The sequence below is a fragment of the Heliconius melpomene genome, chromosome 12, assembly GCF_056956725.1.
Source record: "Heliconius melpomene rosina isolate 202511_hmr_F chromosome 12, ASM5695672v1, whole genome shotgun sequence".
Classification (NCBI taxonomy): domain Eukaryota; kingdom Metazoa; phylum Arthropoda; class Insecta; order Lepidoptera; family Nymphalidae; genus Heliconius; species Heliconius melpomene.
The window spans coordinates 10,832,080-10,850,883 of record NC_140400.1 but is presented as its reverse complement, the minus strand read 5'-3'; the positions used below and the strand labels follow the sequence as shown (position 1 = coordinate 10,850,883).

Sequence of the window (18,804 nt, the reverse complement as noted above, 5' to 3'; positions counted from 1 at the left end):
TCAATTATCTTTGCAATTTAACAGTTACTGTCGCTATTGTATGTACTTTACTGTATGTACCTTAAAGAGCTTTATTGAGCATTTGTTAAAAAAAAAACAGAAATTATATATAGTGCGAAATGTACTAAAACTTTACGTTCACGTTTTAAACCTTTATGCGATGTCGTAAAATTTATTAAACAATACTTTTAACAAAAGTTGTTGAAAACCCTTGCATTTCTCCAAACAATGTGTTTCACCGGCTTCGCGCGTGTTGGCAAATATTTTGAGATAAATTGTCCTTTTGTTGATTTGCCTTCAACCCGTCAATTTTACTGTAAAATTTAGAGGCGAAATTTTACCGATGGTCTCGTGAAAAAGTTTATGAGCCGCCAAAGGCTACTAACAAAGCTTAACGATCGGTCTGTTTATGACTGTTTTTAACAACATGTTTGAGTTCGAATGTCCGTCCGTTGCGTCCTCTACCCATTGTAGTAAATCTTTGCGCAAAAAATAACGGTAATGGCTTGACCAAGAAAGATGATATTTGTTTTGTCTGAGTAAATACACGATGAATAGCCGGCAGAGTTCTTTGATATATTATATATACAATCACAAATTAATGTAAATGTATGCAATATGTTAGTTATAGGTATTTCACTTTCAAATAACTATACTTTGGTTTAAATTGCTGACTTTCATCAAAGAAAAGCCGACGATGCCTGATAACTAGCATAAACATATTGTATACTATAATACTTACCCGATAAATAATTTATGTTTCACAACATCGACAGTTTAGCGTTATTTATACAGTGCAATTGTTTTCTGCGGTGTTTAAAAGGCGGTTTTTCTCGAGTCGGTGTCAGCTCTGGATTCCTACTAATGAGACTTCGTTTCATTGTGTCCAGCGACAAGCAATTCGCTTTGGATTTTAACACTACCTACCTCACTGTGCATGTTCTTCTGTCAATATTAAGCTGGTGTGGTTCTGTGGTATTTCTAAGAATTTCAATAAAAACCCTTTTGTTGTTGTAACCGTCGTGGAGTTTTACGGCAACCGCGACTAAAGTTTTTGGTGTTTTTAAAAAAATATAGCTATTAACGAACAATATTACCGTTTGTAAGCCACAAAATAAGTTATCACATCAACTACACGTTACTACGTTACATTTATTATATTTAGTAGCCAAAATTTCATTAATAATCATAAAGAACCTAGTGTCAAAACATTCGATTTTTCGCTTTTCTGTCCAAATATAAGACATTGCGTTTTTAGTAGCGGCACCCAACGTCACGGTCTATCTTCCTAGATAGTGAAAATAATAATTTTGTGCCTCGAGTGGGAATATGCGTGCAAACATCTTGTTTACCTCGTCACCATAGAATAATTGCAAGTAAGTAAAAGAATCATCAAAATCGATCCACCTAGTCAAAAGTTCTGAGGTATGAGTTTATATTTAATAAAAAACATAAAAAATACAGTCGAATTAATAACCTCCTTTACTTGCAGAAGTCAAAATTTTTATGTATTTCTTCGAAATGATAGTTAAAATACGTGTTGACAGAATTCTTGATATAAAATTAGGGTATGTAATTAAATATCAACTTGCATCTATTCTATTACACTTGGAAAATCTCTAGGAGTGAGAGTTTACTTTTTACTCTTTACAATGAAAGATATTGTTATTTAAATTATTTTTAGAATTAAAAATACATTTATTGAATAACTAAAAAGGCATTATGAAAAAAGACTTAAAAAATGGTAAATGGTAACAAAACGAAATACAGTTATGAAACCTTTTTACAATGTCTGCCCTATTTATAGATCGTAAAAATATTTAAAATAGACCAATTTTATTGTACCGAGCGGTATGGTGGCTGTAAAAAAGCAATAGGTTGTGGTATAAAGGTCTGTTCCGTTAAATTGTAACAGTTTTTATTATGCTCATATTTTGCACAATAAGTAGGTATATTGTGTAGGTCCTTGTGAGATAGAAAATAAAATTATTATTTATAATTTAACCGTGATGACGCACGAAGTTAACAGGATATTCAGATTCTTAGTATTTATTACCTACACATAATTATTATCGTTTATTAAATGTCGCACGTGGTTAAACTCCTATGAATACATCAGTACAAAGTCCTAATATAAGGATTGTAAACTAGTTGTTAAGGAAGTACATAAAAATAGGTGTAGGTAATATAAAAAATAGGTTTTGGAAGCAATTTTATTTTTATATATTGACATTAGCACAAGGAGGTACCATAATTGAGGTTGATTACTTGGCATATAGATACAATACGGTAAAGATACGGTTCTCTTTTTAAAACATTTGTTTATTTCGTACGTCATAAAAATATTTAAAATAGAGCAGTTTGTTTAAAGTTCATTGTTTTGTTGACAGTTTTTCGTAAAATACAAAAAAAATTGTAGCCATTAAAAAACATGCACTACCTAATAGAGTCCGTTAAATAATTGTAACAGTGTATTTTTTTATAAAAAAACAACTGTGACAAGTTTTCTGAGAATTAGCGGCAAACTTCCTATTCCAGTCGTTTTAATGACTTGATTTAGTTAAAAAAATATTATCGACTTTTATAAATTAATTCATAAAACTAAAAAAATGTATTTATAACGGTAATTAGTTTAAAAGCATCTTTTTATGTACTCATTATTTACTTACCAGTAAAACTAATAACAGTAAGTATGCCCTAGAATTTACCAGAGGCACGTGTCTATCGTCCATTTAAAAAAAAATAACGCATTTATTTTGCATTGCCTTCAATAAATGAGTAATATAGTCTGGGGTCGACGTGGACGTTTCAGACGTTTACTCACTTGGTAAAATAAATATTTTAGCGCGGTACAAGTGTGGTGCTTGTAGAAAAATCAAAAACTCAGAATTTTACAAATAATGGCCTGTCTGAACTTTGACAACGTTTGTATATGCAAATATTATAATTTAACTTTGGTGTTCACCGCACGGGTGAAGATCAGCATAATATATGATTTATGACACAAGTGGCGAAGATAAAGTCGAGATATGTAGAGATAGATAATACTATTGATATGAAACGTGGATAGGTGTACAAGAGTTGAAAGTGTTAATTAGATATTTATATATATAAAATCGAAAGGTCACTCACTCATCACGAAATCTCAGAAACTCTAAGTGCTAGGAATCTGAAATTTTGCATAGGAGTTATTTATAGGACGTAGGTGCTCGGTGCTAAGACGGGAATTTGCAATATTCGATTTCTAAGGGGTTGTTTTTGGGGTCGAAAGTTTGTATGAAACTTCGTTACTACAAATGCTAGGAGTCTCAAATTTTGCATAGACGTCACTAGGACGTAGTCATGGAGACAGAAATTAATAATAACATAGCTCACGCGAGTGTAACCGCGAGCGGGCCGCTAGTTAGATATAAAAATATAATTTGTGATGTGTGTTATAAAAAATACACATTATAACTTGTATGATGCTTGTAATAAATGTAATACGCTCAAATATTTTGTATAAAATATAGTAGATTTATACGATTTGAACGTATTGCGTAAAATTTACAAAAGTCACAGAGTAAGTATAAGAAAAAGATTTATCTTACTAAAATATAAAAAATAAATTAACTTCACGCTTATCCCGCACACAGCAGGGTAGGCAAAGGGAACCTAGTGTTAAGATACTCCGTTTTTCACAAAAAACATCACTAAATATTCAAAGCGACTAATTTGTAAAATATATTACAGTATAGGCCGTCGTGGCGCTGAGGCACAAGCGTGTAAGCCTAAACGCGAAGGTTGTAGATTCGATTCTCGACTCGAAGGAATAAAATACTTTCATTTCCTTTCTCTGGTAACGAGGCAAAGTGTGACTTTAAGTACCTCCATCCAACACGCATTGCCTCGTGAACTCGACATCTTTTCAGTTTAATCCTTTAGTTACAGTGTAGGCTTATTGCGATTTTATTGTAATAATAAAGTTCATTAAACGAAAAATTCAGGTATTGCTTTACATTGAAAATAACAAACCTTATCACGTGCATATAAAAGAGGAGACTTTGATGTTTGCCGTCTGAGTCACAAGAAATTATCTCCCTCGCAACCTTAGAAGCATCGTCGGTGGCGTCGAGTGATGTCAGCGTTTGGATATTAGAATAAGGTTTCTTACATACTACAGATGTTATATGTGTTCTTTGTATTTATTTAATAATAAATAAATTATATAAACAATGTATTCTACAAATATAAATGTGATGATTGTAGGTTTCATTTCTACTTTAATTTAAACCTTGTAATTTCCCGAATTTGTAATAATAAATACATATTGTATACATATCTATTATGGTCATTATATTTTTAGTTAAGCTAAAATGTTTTCTAATTTAAATATTATAGTCTGTTTAAAATTGCAATGATCAAAAGTGTCTATCGTAGAGCGCGATGGTAGAGCACTAGATGTCTCTATAATGTTTCAAATAAATTAACGGATGAAGCTATACTAGTTTAAAAAATTAACCTTAGCATATATATTTATTTTATTTAATCTTAAAACAAAGACTTATGTTAGTCAGTTAAATAAAACCTTACATTTATCGCATAGTATTCGGGGAGCCTAGCAAGGCACGCGACGGCGGCAGGGCGTTCGCGTGCCGCCAGCCACTCGGCAAGTCTCCACTCGCCACTCGGCACTCGCCAGTCGTGCGACGACAGGCGCGAGAGTCGCACGTGTCGCTATGATATGATTGACTGCTTACGCGTGTTTTGTGTTTCGTGATGGTGACCGGCATCGGGAGCCCCCAGCAAGGGGTTTCCAACTCTATGAATGCTGAAGTACAGAAAAAGGGGGATAATAGGCGGGTAAGTTCATTAATGTTTTGAATGCATTTTTTTTAAATATTATTCCAAAAATAATTTATCTATTAAATTTTTTTAAAAATATTTTGTGATATTTTGATATTGTAACGTAAAGCAAAATATTATTTATAATTTCATTTTCATTATTTTTATTTCATGACCGGTACGAAAGAGTTCAACGCGTAAAAAAATAATATTCATTCAAAATAATATTTACTATGTTATAGTATTGTATTAATAACTAAATATTATACTTTATATAAATAAAACATAAACAATTAATACCTTATAAAATATCTAATGTAAAAAATATTACTTTAAAAATATATAGTTATAATAGAGTCGTTCATTAGTCATAAGGTCGAAAATACAAAACTTTTTTATTCTAAGCAATTATTTAATGAACAAGGTTTAAACTTGATTTATTAATTTTATTTTAGAAAAAATATCTATATCCACAATAAAGTTTTAGTCTCTCAATTTTTACTCTACATTTAAAATATCAGTAAAAAAATTCTAACAAGTAAAGCTTATTACACTGTTCAAGAATACTTAGAGGACAAACATGTATGGAATTAATGTTTATTGAATGTAATGCAGGATAGCTGCCAACTAATGTAATAGATTGTACCATTGATTTTGAAAAGAGCAACTGTTGAGTTTATTGCCGGCTCTTCTCAGCAGAACTGCCTTCCGAACCGGTGGTAGCTTTTTGTTCATATGTTCATTCGACGATTCAAAAGTGCTTATTATAAGTTTATTTGAATAAAAAAAAAAAAAAAAGAAGAAATTAAACATTATTTTGACTATTTACGTAAAATTTTAGTGACTTCTTGTTAAATAACCTTTTTATAGTGTTTTACGCATGAAAATATTTAACAGTATGTAAATTGTAGTGTAGATTCCTTAACAGTCTATTTAGCAAGTCGATACAAAGTTCACAGAGAACGACATCACGTTTGTTCGTGAGATATTCTATACTTGGATATAGGTATGTTTGACTTTTCCATATGACCATGATTACTAAAATATTAGAGAAGAACCATATAAACATCAATTATACGTATATTTTTAAATTGTGCTAGATCCACAATTAACAGGCACCGTGAGTCAGTGTATGTGGGTGGTGTGGGCATCCGTGGGATAATTGTCGTGGGAACGCTCCCCACGCTGTAATGTCAGTAGAATCAAATGTAACTTGAAAAATAGTAATTTTGTTGTTTTACATTACCGTTGTTTATTATATACACAATATGTATGTATTACCAGATTCATCACCTAAAATTTTAATAATGTAGAATTTTTTTTCACGAGTAATTTATGTTAACATATACTTGTATAACTAGTTTTTTTCCCAATTAATTATTTATGCTGTAAATATGTATATTATTATTAACAATACCATAATAATATTAGAAATTAAATTATTTGTTAACGAAATATAATAATTCTGTCCAACCTAAAACACGAGAAATAAAATTTGTAAAATATATTATTTTTTATAATTTTTTAGCATCAAACATAACAGTTAGTACAAGCACAAATATATTAAATACAGGTAACAATGGTAACATATAAAAGTAATTTACTTGGCGGCTTTTATGTAAATTAGACAATAGGAACAATACTCATATTATACATACATGTGACTGTAACAACCGGGCGGGGGCCAAGCGTGAGTCGTAAATAAGGTGCGCGTAGGAAGCTATTAGGAGTAGGCGAATGATCCGTCATCGCGCGATAAACATCGTAGAGATTAGACGGCGGCGGGCGGCGTCTGCGCCCGCGCCTACGCGTCACTCGCCTACGTCCGACAAATGACCATAGATTAAATTAAACACTACCATTTATGAATACGTATCGTATAAGCAGGAAGGTGCACGTTGGGTGTTTATTTTTTTAATATAATTGTACTAATTCCTCGTAAGTCGCTAGACTGATCTAGCAACACAGTTTAACTCCTCTTTTTGTGTCACGGTGTATCCCGCACACAGCAGGGAGAGGAAGATATTCCGTTCTCCGTTTCCGTTTACAATTTCATATTTACAGAATAAAAATCTAGGAGTAAACAAGAAAATCATCTGAAACTCAAGACTACATTGAGTAATAAATTACTCAAGGAAATTTTATGTAAAACAGTATTAATTAACGAATAATACCGTCATAATTTATTGTCGACATTCGACAATGAGTATTAGAATTTATCGTCGTGTCTACGGTCGTCGCGTCGCGTTCGAGCGCGTGCCGGAAGCGGCGTCCGCTCCCACGCTTTGGCACGCGTCGGGTCCTCGCGTGCCAGCGTCGCGGCTCGCGTCGCGCCAGTGCATGCCAGCGCCGACTCACCGCTCACCACTGCCAAATGCCAACTAATGTGACTACTTTCCGTTGATATTTCGGGGCTCAATAAGATTTCACACATTTGTTATAGACACTTGAGAAATATAAACAATTAGAATCGTGGACATTGAATGTGTTCTGAAATTAAGATAATATTTTTACTATTATAAATATAGTAGAAGTTTGTAATAAGAAATAATTAATTAAATTATCATTTAACAGCTATAATTATGTCGTTTGTATAATCAATCAAAAATTATAAAAAAAAATACATTAACGTCAAACGGGAAATGTAGCGCTTAGAGGAAAATGTGTCATCTACATACATGCGCCAGACGCACGTGTGTGGCTGCGGGCGGCCGGCGCTCGTTGCTAATCGCCGCGTTACGTAAAAGCTCACGTTGTCGTCTGGGATCACGACTCTATCTCTATTATCGAACGTAAATAATTCATATTTGAGAAACTAAATTATTTAAATAAACGTTTTTAATTATTTTTTTAGGTGAATTACCAAGGAAAATAAACGTGGGTACTACAACAATATTTCCATACAAAATAATTATAAATATACAAAAATATTTATTTTAATGAGACTAAACAACAAACAAGGAAATTGAAAATATAGTCAACAAACAATTATTCAATTATTTACTTAAAATATTACTAACCAAATATAATAAATAATGAAAACTCACGCATAGTTTAAAACTATAAGCTGATTCTATATTTGGTCCGCACATAATAGTAAAAACAGGGCGCCGCGTTTTGCTAATCCTTATTGTATTCAAAATAGTATTGTTCTGTCATAGCATAGCATAGGAGATTGTAACGTGTAGGTATTAGACAAAGTGATAGCGGTCCATATTTACTCTACTTCGTAGCTTAACATGGTGTTTGTGTGTTGAAAACTATTTTTAAATGTAAGAAAGAAGTTGTGGATTGTGTTGCGACAGATTATGGATACGATTCTCACTCGAAGAAATTAAATATTCAATATTTTCATTCTTTCGCTCTGGTGTAGAGACAAAACGCGGCGTTGAGCCACGCCTCCAGAGAAAATGAGAAATGTCGTAACAATAGGCTCCCTCTGCCTACTCTGCTACACACGGGATACAGCGTGAAGCTGAAAAATAAAAAAAAAAAAATTTAAATTGCAATTTCAATCGTTGGTTTCAAATTCTTAAAAGCTATCTTCATTATCTATTTATGCATTGAAAAATATTTTCTTATATTACAATTGCATATAATAACTTCATAAGTTATTATTAATACCGCTCGACTTACGCGAAGAGACTATGACTGACTATATGACTGTTAAATAATTATATCCTTCGGCAATATTAAGATAAACGCATCGCTTTTAAACTCATTGAAGCATCACTGATAATATACCTGACATTAATAAATAACGAATAAAACGTGATCAGCGGCGCGTCGGAGGTCGGCTACCAATGTTATCTGTGGCTCTGTCGTCCTTTTGTGAGACGCCATTCGTTATTTCCAATGACAGTGTTGCGTGCTACTTGAAAAATTAATAAAATTATGATCAGATATCTTGCGATCGATGGTATTCCTCGTTTTTTTTTTGTTTTCGATGAAATAAAATTCTTATGTTATTGTCTGATGTCTGATTAATGTGCTTGAACGGAATCATTTAGTTAAATATTAAATAGTAAATATTTTATTTATAATAAAAACTAACCGGACCGACTGACCGGACTGAGTTTGTACATAGAAGATATATAAAAAAAGTGTTTTTGGGGGCATTTAACAATGTAATAGAACCCAAAACAATGATTTTTAAATTTTGTACATGTTTGTCTGTGCGTTTGTTTACGCTAATCTCAGAAATAGCTTAACCGATTTTTAAATTGTCTGGAACATTAGCTATCAATGTATAAGTGCTATTTTTAAAACAATAATATTATTAAATCATAAAAAATACTTTTAGATGAAAAAATAAATAAATTGTAGTACATGCGAGCGAAGCCGCGAGCGGGTCACTAGGTGTAAATAAGTATCTACTAACGCATCAGCACAAACAACAGATTATTATTAAAAGTTTTCTTGGGTTGAAAACAAAATAGAAATTATAGCGTGAGGATTAGTGTATCAGTTCCGGAAACACCTTCGGGTGTCGGAAGTAGTAGTTACCTTTATCATTAACTTATTTAATTATATTAAAGCCTTAATTAAAAAAAAATGTTATATTAAACCATTGTCATATTAAAGTAAAAAAACAGCTTCATCTGCATCAGTAGGTAAGTGTTCCTGATTATTAAAGGACTAAATAAAAAATAAATAAATAAAAAAGTGAAATGGATGTAATTTTCAAATATTTATAAGTCTATAAATATAAAAACATACATTTTTCAAGAACCACAAACGAAAAACAATACTCCAAATTATATTTACAGCAACGAATAGTTTGTAAATGTTTTAAAACACAAATTAAATATGAAAATTGCAAATCATGCGTTATAATAATCACGTCATTCTATAATAATAATAGTTTAATCATCATTAAACAATGATGTAACTATATAAAATCGAAGTTGCTATGTTCTAAACAGTTTCTTGTGTAGCCTCGCGCTTTATATACGAAGATAACAAAAAAAGGCCTGTCTTGGCGCAGGTGAACAAGCGTGCCACTGTAAACGCAACAGGTTATAGGTTCGTATCCCACTCGAGGAAATTAAATATTTAATACTTTCATTTCTTCGTTCTGGTAACGAGGCAAGGGGTGTTGAGTTCCGCCACTCAACATGCAATGCCTCCAAAATTCAATGAAAAGCGAGCACTTAGCAGTACGAAGTACACACTGCTGCATCTTTGCAGTTCCCTGCTATATGCGGGATACAGCGTGAAGAGAAAAATAACAAAAATATGTTCTTTTTGGGGTTTCTACGAACTAAATTGCCTATGTGGAAAGAATAATTCAGCGGTACGCAATAATTTTCTTTTGTTTTTACAATATTTATTTTTAAAAAAATCGTTAAAAATGTGTTTGTTTATTATTGTATTTTATGTATATTTAAATAAATGCTTTTTTTGTTATTACTTATTATTTGTTTAGAAGTCAAGCTTGGCCATTTCTAAACAAATAATAACAAATAACAAAAAAGAAGCATTCATTTAAATACTAATTTGCAATGCCCATCTAGCACAAGATAAAAAAGTCATCATCATAATATAGGAGTACGTACATTTAGAATACAAAATGCTAATAATTTCACGACTCTACAAGTACAATGTGAAATGAGGTTGTAGTATACGCTGCGGCATTAATCACGTGTAGCGCGTGACACGGCGTCACGTCCGACGTCGCGCCAATCACGGCCTTCACCTTGAGCGGCGCACGCGCTTGTTATCGTGGATTCACGGATACTTTTGTCACGCGTTTTTCTCATTGACTACTTTGTATATTCTATTAATATGCGAAATCAATAATATTATTTGTGAATTATAAATAGTATCGTTAGTGTATATCATAATGGTGTGAGGTCGAAAAATAGAATAATTGACGTTACACATATTGATATATATATCGTATAATTTAAATATTATACGATATATATCAATTTACTTTAAAATATGTTTTTCTTTAGCCCAGTTCTTAAGTACACAAAGACCACGCAAGAAATTTTATTACAAACATACATACATTATATATATAATGTAAATGTTATTGAATAATAGTAATTAGAAACACATTGAGTTTCTCGTTAAAGAAACGATATTTAATGTTTATCACTATTATACTATTTAACAAAGATTTTTAATATTAAACGTGTTAAGCAAAAATTAATTTAAAAAGATCTCTTTTGATAGTTTGTATAGCGTTCTCACAGATTATCTATTTTTAAATCATAGACGTTTTGTAAACCAATGTTAGTCTATGGCTAGGAGTTACTACACAAAAATTTAAGATAATTATAATTGTCTTTACATATATATATATATATATATATATATATATATATATATATATATATATATATATATATATATATATATATATATATATATATATATATATATATATATATATATGTAAAGATACGTAGATAAGAACCAGTTTAATTTTATTACCTATTTTATGGAGAAAATATTTTTGTTTATAAACAACAATTGCATTTAGAAAACATGTTTGAATCACATATAAAACCCAATATTGAATTTTATAATGACCTCGTTCTCTTTGTTATAGAGTAACAAGCCTATAATGGAAAAACGGCGTCGGGCGCGCATCAACAACTGCTTGAATGAATTAAAGGCTCTTATCCTTGACGCGATGAAGAAAGACGTAAGTGTTTATTCAGTGCATTCAAAATTCTATTTATTAAATATATTAATGATAAATACAAATTATTACAGAATAAATATTGATATGATTGTTATTCGTTTATTATAATTGTATTTAATTATTTAATTGTTGCAGCCGGCACGTCATTCAAAGCTGGAAAAAGCGGATATATTAGAAATGACGGTGAAGCACTTAGAGGGACTGCGATCAGAAGGGACCTCCCCGGATAGATTTAAAGCAGGCTACAGACATTGTTTGTCTGAAGTAGTTAAGTTTCCCGGCATAGAGTCAAGCTTGAAACGACGGCTGGTACGTCATTTAGAAGGGTGTGTGAACACGCCTGGTGCCAGACCGTTTGCAGCTCCAACTCCTCCCTCGGATGTTGAAGACGCTGTTGTACCTCCACAGCATTCTACAATTTTTATTTCGGGTACGTTTTTAATCTTCACGCTATAACCCGCACATAGTAGGGCAAAGAGAAAACCTGGGAAACTATTGTTAAGACTCTCCGTTCCCATTAAGACACTTTCTATCTTCGTTTTCCGCCGAGTTCTCGAGGCAGTGCCGTCTGGATCACTTGCCGTGCCTCTTCCCCTCAGCGGGGAAATGTTAATATTAAATATTTCATTTCATCCAGTGAAAATCAAACTCACAATTTCTCGCGTTTACAATCGCTCACTTGTACACCTGCGCCATGACTGGCCTTAGTAACTATTATAAAAAAATAAGTATATTTTGTTTATTTAAAAGTAATGAAAACACAATAATTATAAAATGTTTTTGAATTATATGAAAGTTAATAACTATATTATTTCCAGCTGGACCCGGCTCAGGAGTTCGTCTAGTTCCAACAAGATTATCCAACGGTGACATCGCTCTGGTACTACCAGCCGGAGTGAATGCAAGTACTCTGGGTTCTATACCAAATTTAGTCCCATTATCACCTAGAGATATTTCATCTACTTCATCAGAACCTCGATGTTTCTCTCCTGCCAGTTCAGGATGGGAAACACCTCCTCCACCAACTGAGGAACCTGCCCCTCTTGCCTTAGTCACAAGGAAACCGCCAGAAGAAAAGCCTTGGCGACCATGGTGACATCACAGTTCGTAGAATTCGATTACACGTGTAATTAGACTGAAAAAATACTGTGCACTAAAATCGAGTCAAAATAATCTTTCAAACATAACATGTTAAAAAAGTATAGAATTACAGTTAGATTATATGTTAAAAAATCTGTGATATTTGCGTATAGTTTAACTAAATATAGAGTCGTAGTTTAAAAATAAACTTGTAAAATTTATTCTTAAAAAATATAAAATATATAAGTGGCTTTTCATATTTTCCATATTTGGTTGTAAAATTTAAATGACAAGTCCAATATAATTTAAAGTTTTATTAAAATAACAGAGTGATAGATTATAAAAGTTCCTAACTTGTACATATAACCTAATGTTTATTTTATTTGGTCAGTACTTGGTATGTGTTAAATTAACGTTAGGGTATTATTTAGTATATTTTTTAGTTTTAGTCTTCCGCATAACATAATTTAAGCTACGGTTGTAAATTTTCGAATGACATCTAAGACAGTATTTCATGAGAAAGGACGTAAGTCCATTAATGTTAACAGAAATAAATATTTTTTTTATATTTTCAATGAAGCACTTAGTGCCCTTTTTATACGTAATATTATATCGTTTTGCTTAAAAATATAATCGACAAATTGTTAATGCTTACTTTTTATGTAAAAAAATATAAACACAATATTATTTTGCTTAAATATAAGTAAACGTATAATGTCTTAATTTGCGCATACCTTTATTAAGAATAATAATATACATGGATTGTTGCTATGTTATTTAATAACTTAACTAAATGCTCACAACTTTAATAATGCTATATTTTTAAATTAGTCATTAAATATCTGGTTTATTTCATTTTAATATTATCAATGTTTGAGTTTAAATATATTTTTATGTGACAATTAAACTATAATAATTATCTGTTGTGTAGCATAAATTATTTAATAAACGCGCCGATTAATTTAATTTTTAATTTCTAAGAGATTAAAGTTATAGAATTCTACGTGCCTTATACAGCAAAATCGTATTGTCTTCCATTATTAATAATAGGTAAATATAACGATATTTATCATCGATATTTTAAATAATATTAACAACAAATATATATTAAGTATTATTAAAATTAATAAGTTGTTACCATAATAACTCAGTAGTCTTCCTTAACAAGTTACCTACTGTTGGCCAGTAATATATATTTCACATAGATTAAAAAAGATAAACAACATTGTAAAGTTAAATAAATTAAAATGAAACTTACGTTGGAAATCATTACAGTATTATTGTTTTTAAAAACAAATTTCGATTCTCTTTTGTAGACTATTTAGTAAATCATATTCATTGTAATTTGTATATAATGTATGTTTGTACAAAATTGTCAAAAATTTATGTAGTGTTAGCGTAAGAAATATTTTAATAATGCCCCGTAAATAAATTGTGTAAATGGAGTTTGAAATATACAAGTGATATTATTATATTATGTAAGTTAAATTTATATACTTAAAAGACATAATATGCCATTTTATGTACAAAATAAATTGTTTAAAACATATTATGTGTGTGATTTTTACTTCCTTTTTTTTATTATTGTAAAAGTTTTTAAAATATATGGGAGACGCATGTTGACATAAACAAAATAATTCATTTAATTTAAATAAATATAAATATTTTACTAATATCTATTTTCTCTATTTTAATCTTTGGTTTATACGTATTTAAAAAGTGTAAAACAGAATTAATTGTAATTTTCTTTAAATTATTAGAATATTTTTTTAATACTATAAGACAATCAGTAATTTTACATGAATTTGTTAATTTTAATAATGAAATCACTGTAAATTTGAATGGTTTATTTAAAAAAAATACTAAATAACAAATATTAATTGCTTTATCGTCCACAACTCGGGTGGTCAGAATTATTCGTTAAAATACATTTGATTGTATCTGTTTGTTTGCACTGTCTTGACGCTAATAGCGGGCTATTGAGGAATTATGGCGAGAGGAGCAATTTACTACAAGTGCTGCTTGCTACGTTATCATGCGATCGTGCCACCCTGGTAGCATCCAAAATGACTACCTTCGGAAGATTTATGTAGGTGGTAAAAATTACATGTCCACAGAGTATCTAATATTGTAGTTGAGTGTTATTTTAAGGGAGAGGGAGTTACACTAATTTTTATTTTATGTTTCGTATAAGATTTAATTTTTATACGTAATTACAGTTATTAATTCAACGTAAAATATTATGACTTTTTCATATACGTAAGTAATATGTACGAATAAAAGGCCGTATAAATGAAATAGTAAGAGTTTTTGTTTAATCTTAGATATTCCTGAATGGACAATTATAATTCGCCGCATTATACTACCTCTATTAATAAATCGGTAAAGTTTGAGGTGGTGATTATTCACAGTTTTCTTCTCTCCTGTAAAATTTAGGAAATGTAGATACGTGCATCTGACTCTTATTCCATTATAAATTATAAAGAAGTATGGCGCCACAAAAAAATAATGCCCAGGTGTCATAATGGTTTGTGAATAGTAAATATTATTATATCATCAGCCTATCGCCGTCCACTGCTGAACGTAGGCATCCCTCATCAAGCGCCAGCCATCCCGGCCTTGGGCTGCTCGCATCCATCCGGTACCAGCCACCTTCTTTAAATCGTCTGTCCATCGTGCTGTAAATATTATTATTACATTCTATTCCAAATTCTGTGAAAAAATTAAGTAAGTACATCACTAGTATGCTACGGTAATATTGAAAAAATAAATTTTACAAAACTGGTTATAATCTTATATCTCCTGTTATATTATACCTCATGCTGTACACGTTATGATGTCAATTTAAATTCAGAAAACGTCAATTACGAAAACAAAATCGCTATCTAACGACTTCAAACGTACCTAATCGAAGTATATTTTTTTGACTGAAGAGAGAGAACATCTGTCGAACCACCCAAGTGGACGCTACGAGCGCCTCGCCAAAACTTACTGTTTTTGCAACCAATTTTAATACTGGTAATTCCCTATAATAACATATCATTTAAACATATTAATTGTTCGAAATATACGTCTCGATCGAGTATAAGGCCTCACCAAACCCTACGGGCTTCTGGAGAATGTTTTTCAATCATATTTCAAAAGGGCGTTTTTCGGGTCACTATAATTTGAAGAGCTATTAGTACCATGTCTTTATTACTGACCATGGAAAGGAGACAGGAGGACGCATGTCGGCAACGGCCGTCGAGCTGCATATAAATTGAAGTTGTCAAGCGAATCGGTGGCCCTCATGCGGCTCTGAGTGACGGCTCCTCGTTATGAAAGGTCATTGCTTGCTTGGTGTCATTCTTTTTTTCTTTGTTCGAATCAGTGATGGAGGCCAATTAATCAGTTTTATGACGCGTGACACAAGTTATGAGCGTTCGGACGAACATTATACATAGATATTATAAATTGTTATTTAGATTTGTTAAATATTTAAAAAACAATATTTTTCACTAATTTCTTTAAGCTCTCTGTTCTATCTACGTCATTTAAAGTGTGTAAGATTCGTTGTAATTCATGTACTTAATATATTATACACAAAAAGTATACAGGTACTATTCACATAATTATGTCATTTAAAATACAATTGTACGTTGTAGAACATTTTAATCATCATTTTCTCGATTTGGTCTAAATTTGGACATTTCAAGTTTTTGTTCCAGACCTCCTTGCTTGTTAGAATTACTATCTAGGTGGTCAGCGGTTGGTGGTCGTTGTCGTCAGCAATCAAATTTTATAGTTTGACCACCTTAGAGAAATTGTTCGCAATGTCCGCTCATGATGTGTACCAAAGTTTCGAAATTTCATTCTGAACTTAAGCAATGTTAAGATCATTTAAAATTAAAAAACGTAATTCGATTCCTTTAGTTGTAAAAAGCGACTGTCATTTCAATTATTATTTGGTCGTATAATTATTATTATACGTTCAAAACAGTATTTCACATATTGTGTATGTAGGCACAAGGCAGTAAATGTATATGGAGTATCTTGATAGTAGTCATAAAATTGCTATTATTGAATATATACAATTTTGTAAAGAAAATTATACTTATAAAGCAAGAAACGGTGACTTCAAAAGAAATAACACTATTTTGCTATAAAATTGTATTGACTATGTTTATATGACGATCACGTGTCAAGTTAGAAAAGAAAAACGTAAAAAAAACAAGAGACGATCCACCACCCACGAGGTCTTGTCTGAACTGCACGTGCGGAGCTTGACGTGCCTCATCTCGGATTACCAAGTTTACACCGATATTTCATCACAATTCATGGAAAACACTATATACCTAGACATATCTAGTACCTACCTACCCTTCAAATGTTGATACGAACAGTTTTATTAACGTTAATTATTCATTTTATTTAAATATTTGTGTAAATATTATTACAAAAATTAGTATACTTTCCCATAATATATTACTTAAAAATAAAATCCCATCGAAGTTCCAATATGCGAAATATTCGTATCCCCTGGAGGTTCATTAACGATATTATCTCTATTCTGCAAAGCGTAGGCAGTTAAGCTCGAGCCCGATTCATTCCAAGCATGCCTTCAATATGTCTGCTGTCGATACAAAGAAAGAATCGATTCTTCAGAGCGTGCATTAATTGTACCAATTACGGTTGCGTTCCACGGACTAAAGGTAAGCTATCCTTTCAAATTAACGGAATTGATAACCAATTGATTTGGAGCAATTTAGTTTTTGTTTGCGTTTCTTGGGAGACATGTGGCTGTGATGAGAGACAGATCACCTCGGAACACCTACCGCTACTGCAATTAGGATCCTTCATTAGTAAAATTGTAACATTTTTTTTAAGGTGATAATTAATTTAATATGGTTTGTTTTATTTTGGTTTTAGTTGGCGTGGCATATATGTATATTCGCCAGATTTTGCACTCACAGCTATCAGCGTGATCGCGTTAAAGTAACCTGAGTAAAGCCCCATTACTTAGGGCGACGCCTCCGTTCAGAGGCAGCGACATTTCGATGCTTAATTACCAAGCTGTTAATGCGCGCCTTAAAATAAAATCGCCAGACGGAATTTTATCGACCGGCGGCGGTGCTTCGACAAGGTTCGCCATCACGCCGCGCTGCCTCTTAAACTACGTGTCATTATTTTTTTTTTAACTAATTTAATTTTTCCGCGCTCTGGACTCCGGGCTGGGCGGAATGCGGTGATAAAACGTCAAATTAAATTTTGTACATGATTTTTTTTTTAATAACTATTTTATATGATTTAAAGAAGACTAACGAACGTTTCGGTCGTTGATTTTTTTTTTGTTGTTCAGTTGTTATTATGTTATTTATTATTATTTTGTAGATGCAACAACAATAACATGTGTAGACTGTAGAAAGGTTATATTTATAATAGCTATTTCTTCATAGCTGTGCCAATGAAACTTCATCAATTTTTTGATATATTTTACCAATATACATTCAGTTGTATATTTTTTTTGAGTTAAGTACGCCGTATATACTATATATTTATATTCACAATCATACCTACATAAAATATAAATATAGTAATGGGTGTTTGACGATTAAAGCAAGTACCTCTCTTGCCATTATTACATATTTTAACTAGTTAGTACAAGACTGATGACCGAGCACGTCTCGTGGCCAAAGGTGAATACTGTGTAATTTTCATAATTCATTATATGTAGGGAGTAATTTATCATTTCTATATTACAATTTACTATCGAAAGAGTTATTATAATATATTATAAGTTAGAATGGAATCGTTCACTGAGAAAAGAAATAATCTAATCAATTAAATAGTTTTATCATATTATTTCAACAAACATGCAATGAGAAACTGTAATAATTATTTTTTAAATATAAAAGTAATATGTAAGGATAATATTAGTTAGAATTAAAGAAAACATAAAATCACTGTCTCAGATCCATATTTAAAACTAGGTGAAGCTACACAGCTATCCTCAAACTTTTAGGTTATTTTTACACAATTTTTAGGTTATTAACTTTTTTAGATTTCCCTTTTTTTGTTGGTGAACTTAATATTTTACTTGGCTCTCATTTCACATATATATGTTTTGACGGGTTGTTGTTACAAATAGAAATATAAATGGTTTTTACAATTGTAAAAACCTACAGTCCCTGCGGGCTACTTTTCAGTAGCAACTATAGACTGAACTATGAACTGGAACTCTTTAATTATACTAAATGTAATTA

The 18,804-nt window shown here is 31.4% G+C and overlaps 1 protein-coding gene across 1 annotated transcript; it reads left to right on the top strand.

Annotated features, from left to right (window-relative positions):
* Nucleotides 1-4,658: 4,658 nt before the first annotated feature.
* Nucleotides 4,659-14,111, top strand: hry (bHLH transcriptional repressor hairy). The gene is made up of 4 exons (XM_085194514.1): nt 4,659-4,842; nt 11,387-11,482; nt 11,618-11,912; nt 12,301-14,111. The coding sequence occupies exons 1-4, from the start codon at nt 4,759-4,761 to the stop codon at nt 12,576-12,578; spliced, it is 753 nt and encodes a 250-aa protein (XP_085050640.1). The 5' UTR covers nt 4,659-4,758; the 3' UTR covers nt 12,579-14,111.
* Nucleotides 14,112-18,804: the final 4,693 nt, after the last annotated feature.